General features: G+C 47.2%; 1 protein-coding gene across 1 annotated transcript in view; it reads right to left on the bottom strand.

The window, feature by feature from the left end:
• Positions 1 to 342: 342 nt before the first annotated feature.
• Positions 343 to 8,496, bottom strand: part of STPG4 (sperm-tail PG-rich repeat containing 4) — a gene marked incomplete at both ends in the record, with an annotated part of 38,017 nt that continues 29,863 nt past the window's right edge. Inside the window, 2 exon segments of the mRNA XM_079720707.1 lie at positions 343 to 459; positions 3,322 to 3,426. Of these exon segments, the coding sequence (XP_079576833.1) occupies positions 343 to 459; positions 3,322 to 3,426 (222 nt within the window).

Here is an 8,496-nt window from a genome sequence, read left to right as displayed (position 1 = left end):
GCAGTGGAGACCCAGCTAGAGAGCCCAAGGTCGCACAGAGCCCACCTGACATATCAGGGCCCGTCCAGGTGCTGTGAGAGCTGCCCAGGGGCACAGCCTCTGGGGATACACCCTCTGACAACACACAGAGGTAACATATAACTGATTGTACAAACCAGGAAACTTCTGCACATGAACTGGACATTTTGCTGGGACAATTCCAGATAAGCGGGCTGGGTGGTCCCCGCAGGCCATCGATTATGGTCTGTGGTCAAACCCTCCTAAAGAAGAGACGAAATAGAGTTTTCTAAACATAAGAACTTACTAAAACTCAAAGTTGCTTCGGGCCAAGATGGGTTTATTTTAAAAGCCAATTGTGTTGTTGAAGAAAAGGCTATGTTCTCGGCCCATTTTGGCTATGGTCCGGGGCTGCTTGGGGAATTGTGCTGAAGATGTGTATGCTCCTGGGCCTGGCGTTTTCTGAAAACACAACAGAAAACAGGGAGTGATGAGATAGTGACACCAGAACCTGAAACCTCCTGAGCCTGGCTGTGGGCTCAGACGTGGCTGGCAAATCCCCACGGAGGGAGACGAGGGCCACAGTGGCCGGGGCTGGGGCCTATGCACCCTGAAATTGGAGCCTGTCCTTGGGGCTGAGACCTGATCCTGTCCACGGCTCTCCCCAAGGCTGCAGAGGTGCTGAGAGAAGAGAGGACAAGCAAGTGACAGCCCAGGGGAGGCGGGCTCACATCCCACCCTCACCTCAGGGCACGCCTTCTCCAGGGCACACCCTGTCCCTGGGGATGCCAGCGTCTCCCCACCACCTCCACCCTCAATGACCTCAGGCTAGTGGTCATGGGTTGGAGAGAATGGATTGTGAACCTGGGTGGTTGACCTCAAAAGCCCAAACTCGTGTGTTTCCATCATTTTCCCCAGTATAACAGAGTAAGGTGCTTCACTACCAGGGGCTGTGGACCTCGGGCTCAGAGGGATGTATTCTCAAGGGACTGACGAGTTCTAATTTTGAAAAGCCATGTTTTCATTTTGATGAAATTCTTGAAAAATTATTTAGCCAATTATTTTTTTTTTTTTTTTTTTTTTTTTTTTTGCAGTACGCGGGCCTCTCACTGTTGTGGCCACTCCCGCTGCAGAGCACAGGCTCCGGACGCGCAGGCCCAGCGGCCATGGCTCACGGGCCCAGCCGCTCCGCGGCATGTGGGATCTTCCCAGACCGGGGCACGAACCCGTATCCCCTGCATCGGCAGGCGGACTCTCAACCACTGCGCCACCAGGGAAGCCCTAGCCAATTATTTAAACAAAGCTTCTCTTCTGTAGTGATAAGATATGAATGTCATTCTCATAGACGAAGACTTTGATTTCTGAGGTCAGTGTTGCCCATGCTGAGGTGCATCCACATATTCTTGAATGCCCCAATATTTTATCTTAGAGACACACTGGTGTCTCTGGGTATCGTTAAGGGAAGGGTTTTAATGTCAGACAGGGCTGGGTTTGAGTCCTAGTCCCACCACCAATGGCTCAACATGACCCTGGGCCACGTGCTTCCCACGCCTCACCGAGCAAATGAGGTTTTGAGGTTCACTGGGGGCCCCCAAAGACAGACAGCAGCACCAGGCTGGCAGCAGGTACTGCTCCACGCGCTAGCCACCACCGCTATTATTATCCCCTATCATCACCTACTTGTCACTGCCATCCTTCCTTGCAGTTCGTTATCTCTTCAGGAAACAGTGAGAGTGGAAACAGGATTACTAGAGCGTCAGCCCAAAGTGGATGAGATCAGCTGCCTGCAGAAGCTGCTGAAAACGACAGGATGTTTCCCTTGCCAAAAGCAGAGGAGCAGCCTGGAAATCTAATCAACTCCTGGCCAGACGTCAAAGGAAGCTGAAGCCTTTATTAGTGCTCTTAATGAGGAAGCAGCATGCGTGTGGAGTCCTGGAAGGCCAGTCCCCAAACAGGAGGTTCGTGGGCCTGGGCCTCACAAGGCCATCCCTCAGGAGGCTACTGGTTGTGGTTCTCAGACCTTGAGAACATCCGGCTCCGTCCCCCAGCCCTGATTCCACTGTCACCAAGCAAATTTCTGATTGTCGTCGGCTTCCTTCCGAGTTTCCTACAAGGGGAGACGCTCCACAGAGCAGCAGCCCCAGACACCAGCCCCCTCGCTGGACACTTGTAAATGAATTCCACACCTTCCGGCTTCTCCGTCAGTCTCCCTGGAGTTTGGTTAGCATGACTCCAACTTCCTGAGGAAGCTCAGCCCTGTGAGCTCTGACAAAAATCTGTGTTTGGATCATGATAATGCCACTAGGGTGTGAGGACCCGCTGAAGGGATCCACTAGCCTCCTGCTGTTGGTCTGTTTTTAATATTAGTGGTGGGGCCTCCCCAGTATTCCTCCAGAGAAAGACCACACTGCTGCCACACTGTAGCACCGCAGCCGGCAGCTCTGCAGCCAGATGACCTGGGACAACCCAGGGGGTGCTGGGGGAGGTGACCTGCAGGCAGCTGCCTCCTGCCCACCGCCCCAGCTCCTCCCACCCTCCTTGTTCGCCCCCCACCCCAGGGTGGTGCCATTTTCTTATGAGCAGAATTCGTGTTTCTGTCTTCCTAACCATCTCCAATAAGGCTACAAACCACTGAGTTTGGGGGACTTTCAGACTGAGGTGCTGGCCAGGAACCACAAGGCCAAGGGAATTCAAACTTTTAGCATCAAACAAACAACAGCCCTAGCCACTTTCATAAGCTCCATGTTATGCTTTTGCCATCTTTCTTGGTCTTCTCTAGGCCTCAGAGGTTCTCACACACTCCCAGAATCCACCTTCTTTGTGTATCTCCATGAACTTGAGCCTCTTCCCTGTCTGTCCCGAGTCCTTGGGGGCAGAATGATGGCTCAGGCCTTAATGGTCCCCTTTGGTTCAATCATAATGTTTCTGCTGTGACTTTTTGCTCCCAGAGGACACATACACAAAGAATGGCAGTTCTGGATGGGCAAGGGCAGCCTGTGCCCACTGCTGGCTTCAATTCGTTAAAGGAGTTTCCCCCCAGAGCATCCAGGACATAACACCGATGGCTAATTACTGTGCTGGCTGTTCGCAACTGGACCCATAATTCAGCCACGGGCTTCAGGTCTGGAGTCACTCTGAGCCTGAAGCTGGCCGAGGGCTTGCCGAGTGAGCTCTATGCCCTTTGCTGCCTTGATAAGCAATTTTAGTGTATATATACTAGAATTGTATATAACTCTGCTACCCCCATCCAACCCCCAATGCCCACTCCCCACCCACCCACCAGCCACAAAACCTACAGCCGCATCTGTCTTTTAGGATACTTACTGAACAGGCAGGCAAGAATCGAGGTACTCTGGATTGAAAACAGGAAGTAACAGAACTTACTGAAGGTATTTTCAAGTTATAATGACCTGGTCCTGGGCCTTCACGCTGTAGAAAAAAAATTTTTTTAAGTGTTTCATAAATAGTGATATCAGATATATTTTGATGCTATATTTGCCTTTTATGAATAAGCATATGAATCAGTGTGATAGGGTAGGAAAATCGCTGGATTGGGGCTCTGAAGATCTTATTAAGGTGTGCCCTGGCACAAGCCACTGTGAATGGGAATAATATCTGCTTTACCTGCCTCATGGATGACTGTGAAGACTGGAGTTAGGTGACCTGTGAAAGTCTCCCTTGTCCCTGCCTGGATGCCCTCCCCTCTCACAGGCCCCCTGCCCACCCCTGCAGGCCTCACTCCATTCTTGTCCCTCTGTTGACGGTGACTTGCTGCTCTGAGGTGTTAGCTTTATAAAACATGCTTATTCTTTCATATAAATGCAGTATATGTTCTCTTAGTCCAAAAAAAAAAAACAAGTATTCACAGCAATTCACTGACCTAAGTATTGATACAATGCTATGAGGTTAACAGAAATGCATGAACACAATTTTAAAAAGACAAACACCTCAAAAGAAAAGTTAGCAAAAGGCAATTCACAAAGAGGAAATGCAGTGAGGAAATTGGGGGCTGGGGCGGGCTTTAAGGTCATTAATAACCAAATAAGGTGTAATTAAAACAAAGAGATACTTTTGTGGGGGCCAGGAAAGAAAGAGAGGGAGAGAGGGAGGGAGGAAGAAAGGGAAGGAGGAAGGGAGGAAGGGAGGGAGGGAGGGAAGGAGGGTGGAAAGCTTTATCCACAGCGTGGACGCTCCTATATGACTCTGGTGGAAGTATTAATTTGATTAGCCTTTCTGAAGCACACAATTTGGCAAGCTATGAAACAGCTTAAAAACAGATATACGTATCCAAAGGGAGAGAAAGAAGAAAGGAGTCTGGTTACAAGATTGTTGCAGGAACCCAGAAAACAAATGATGAGTCCTGAGCCCAGGTATGGCAGGAAAATGAACACAGCCCAAACAGCACAGTAGATAACATAGACAAAATGTTAACCGTTTTTTTCTTTTCTAGCAATTCACTTCTTTTCCTCTCCCATTTTCAAATACCTGTGCTATTTGACAGAAAAGAGTCTTTCTGGCATGATGTCTTGGATCTGTTTCTAAACAACACGGAAACTAGGGGAAGTGGGTGGGGTATGGACTGGCCAGGAGCTGGTCATTTTCGAATGGGTACCTGGGGGTTCTGCTTATGTGGTATACATTTTTAAACTTTCTACAGTACAAAGTTAAAGACAATATATATTTATCATTTTGACCCATCAATTCCATTTTTAGGAATTCTTCCTAAGAAAACAATTGAGAATATATGCAAATATTTGGCCACAGAGACATTCACTATAACATTGTTTCTAAAAGTTGAAAATTGGAAATAAATGGAATGACCAGTGACGTGTGCCTGGTTAAATAAATTGCGATTTTGCCATCCAGCCATCCAGGTTGATGAATTTTTAGGGACATAAACACTATTCCCAAATATTGTTAAGTGAACAATGCAAGCTTTAAAAAATGTGCATAAAAAAAACTGGAAATGGAATGTTCACTGACAGTTTTCTCCAGGTGGTGGCATGTTGAGTAAAAAGAAACTTTTTTTTTTTTTTTTTTCCTTATTGGCAGTTTCTAATTTTTCTATGATGGACTTAAGTACTCTTGAAATATGAAAAAATATATACCTAATGTATAGATAAATGAATATGGAAATTGGGTAAGTGAAAAAGGGGGTAGGGAAAAAAATAAAATGAGCAGTAAGGTTAGAACAGAAATGTTCCTGTAAGATCCTGAAACACATGAGGCTGAGCCACAAGGTAGCTCAATGGCTTTGGCTGAACAAGCACCAACTGCAGCCCCTCCTCAGGATTTAAGAGCAAGGCTTTCAAAACCCTGTTCTCCTTTGGGTGGCACAGCAGCATAATTGGGGCTGCCATTCTCAATTATCCACCACGAATGAAGTCTGTTATTATCAGCCAAGCACAAATCTGATAATCAAGGGATGCACCTCATCATTTTACAATTCATGGCAGAGAGATGAAAATAGCAATGTTTTCAACCTGATGCATCCATGGGACAAAGATCGCTGTCAGGGCAAGGCTCTCCGTACGACGTGACCAACCTCTGCACTCCCACTGGAGAAGTCCAAGCCACGATAAGAATACAGGCACAGAGGGCTTCCCTGGTGGCGCAGTGGTTGAGAGTCCGCCTGCCGAGGCAGGGGACACGGGTTCGTGCCCCGGACCGGGAGGATCCCACATGCCATGGAGCGGCTGGGCCCCTGAGCCATGGCCGCTGAGCCTGCGCGTCCGGAGCCTGTGCTCCGCAGGGGGAGGGGCCACAACAGTGAGAGGCCGGAGTACCGCAAAAAAAAAGAATACAGGCATAGAAAGGTGGGGAAATCTGGACAGGAACGCTTTGCACAAAGTCCCTTTGGTTTGGCCGTAAGAAATGCAAGCTCTCAAGCCAAAGTGGTAGCTGAGGCAAAAGATGCTGCTGAGGGTGCTAATGACTCTATGCCTACGACAGCCTAGCTGTCTGCGGGATGGCTAAGAAATGCTGTGACCTGCACCCTTTCCCCCCAAGCCTCATGTGGCTTTCACTTCTAAGCTTCCAAGTCATGAGCTGCTTGGGAGGCCAGGTGCCAGGCCTGGCGAAGCCCTGATGTGTGCCTATGCCATCCAGCAGCCTCCCTGCGTGTGCCTGGTCATCTGAATCAAAGGGCCTGAGACTTAGGACAGAAAGAAATTACTAAATGCTATTTGTCCCCCATGTGTTACATGGGATCTTTTAAGTGGGGAACATTAAGGAAGTGGATATGGGCCCAAGTTCATATTCCAGAAGCCACAGGAATCCTGCTCTAAGTGAGAAGTAATGGTCAGGCCAGGGCCCTGCAATGGGCAGGAAGCAGCTCCAGCAGAGTCCCCGATTCTGCCCTAACTGAGGATGGCAAGTGGGCAGAGCTGAAAGGAGGGAAGGGGACTTGGTCCAGGATGCCTCTGAATGTGTGTTGAGAAATGGACCCAGTTCAACGAGAGGGGTGTTTAAAACAAGGAGAACAGGGAGGGGTAATATAGGGATAGGAGATTAAGAGGTACAAACTATTATGTATAGAATAAGCTACAAGGATATATTGTACCACACAGGGAATATGACCAATATTTTATAATAACTACCCTTTAAAAATTGTAAATCACTATATCGTACATCTGTAACTTATATAATATTGTACATCAACTATATATCGATTTAAAAAAAAAAAAAGAAGGACATTTAACTGTGTCTTACTCCTCCCTGAAGTTGGGGATTCTGCTCTCTGGTTTGCTGGCGATCTCTGAGCATGATCCAGAACTTTGGACCACATTATGTACGATGTGTGGGTGAAGGGTGGCACCCAGGTTCATCAAGCAGTACTAAGCACCTCTTGCACAAATTGGATGGACCATTTCTTAAACCTTCCTATCATCAGGGCCATGCTTTGGCAACTCTGGGTTTCCCAAACTAAACTTTTCAAAGACCATTGACATCTGGTGCCAAGGGAGAACAGAATTATCACCTTCCTAGAATCCCAGAACCTGCTGCCAAAAGAAACGACAGGAACCTTTTATAGTTCCCATTCCTCAATTCGGGGCATGATTACATCTCAACCCTCCTGGTAAGATGATCATATCTTTCTCTTGCCTTTGAAAAAGTCTTATCTAATTGAGTTTCTATTTGAGGACAATCTTAACCTTAACACAGTATTTTATGTATGATAGTATTTTATGATAAATAAAATACTATCATCGACCTAGAGGAGTTTATGGTCCAGTGAGGGACACAGGCAAACAGAAACACCAAAAAAGAATAAATGAAGATGTGAGGACCTAGGATGGTGCTGAGTGAGGGCAGAGCTAGCTGCATGGCTTCAGGATTCCTAGCCAGGCCCTTGGTGTACCTGGCCTGTGCTAGGTAAGTTTGATCTCAGTGGGATGTTACAAAGAGCAGGAGCTTTCCACTTACTGCAAAGGACTCAGAATGCATGGGTCTCACTCATTTTTCTGGAGTGCTCCTGGGACCGTGTCGTACCATGAAGACATACCATAGCCTCCACCTTGGCCTTCTTGACCTATTTGGTTCCAACCCCTAATGGGCAATAAGCTCAGTACCGTTGTAGGCCTTTGGTAAAAGCCTTGCCACCCCCTCACCTGCCACTGAACACACACCTCCTCCAGGGCTGAGAGGATGGGACTGGCTTATCTACACAACACCGCTCAGAAATTGAGAGGTGCCAGGTGCCTCTGAAAGACTATGTGAGAGTAGATGAAATTATCCCACAATTTTGTGTATTGAATTATGTTCTCCCAAATCCATAAATCCTATGAGTTTTTGGTGTGTTGAATTACGTTGAATGTTGAATGGTGTTCCCCACAAATTCTTAAGACCTGTGGATTTGGAATTCCCAGTACCTCACAATGTGACCTTACTTGGAAATAAGGTCACTCCAGAGGTAGTAAGTTAAGATGAGGTCATTAGGATAGGCCCTAATCCAGTATGAATGGTACTCTTTAAAAGGGGGGAATTTGGGGCACAGAGACACACAGACTGAGAAAACATCATGTGAAGATGAAGGCAGAGATCTACAAACCAAGGAATGCCAAAGATGGCCAGGAGACCACAGGAAGCTATGAGAGCGGCATGGAACTGACTTTCCCTCACTCGAAAGGAACCAAAACTGCTGGCACCTTGATCTTGGACTTCTAGCCTCTAGAACAGAGAAAATAAATTTCTGTTGTTTAAGCCACCTCAGTCTATTGTCCTTTATTATGGCAGCCCTAGCAAATGAATACATAAGTGTTCAGTTCATTTCTTCATTCAAACGATATACAATGTGCCAGACACTGTGCTGGGAGTTGGGAATACAGTGGTATATGATTGCCTCCCAATCTCTGTTCTCCTAATTCCTTAGTATTAGGACAATTTTAAACTGGGCACATGTCCACCCAGAATAAAGACTGAATTTCCCAGCCTCCCTTGCAGCTAGGTGTGGCCACATAGCTAATTTCTGGCCAATAGGATGGAGGTAGAAGAGGTGTA

The sequence above is a fragment of the Hyperoodon ampullatus genome (assembly GCF_949752795.1).
Source record: "Hyperoodon ampullatus genome assembly, chromosome: 15".
NCBI classification, from domain to species: domain Eukaryota; kingdom Metazoa; phylum Chordata; class Mammalia; order Artiodactyla; family Ziphiidae; genus Hyperoodon; species Hyperoodon ampullatus.
The sequence above is the reverse complement of the archived record's forward strand: the minus strand, read 5'-3'. Positions and strand labels throughout refer to the sequence as shown.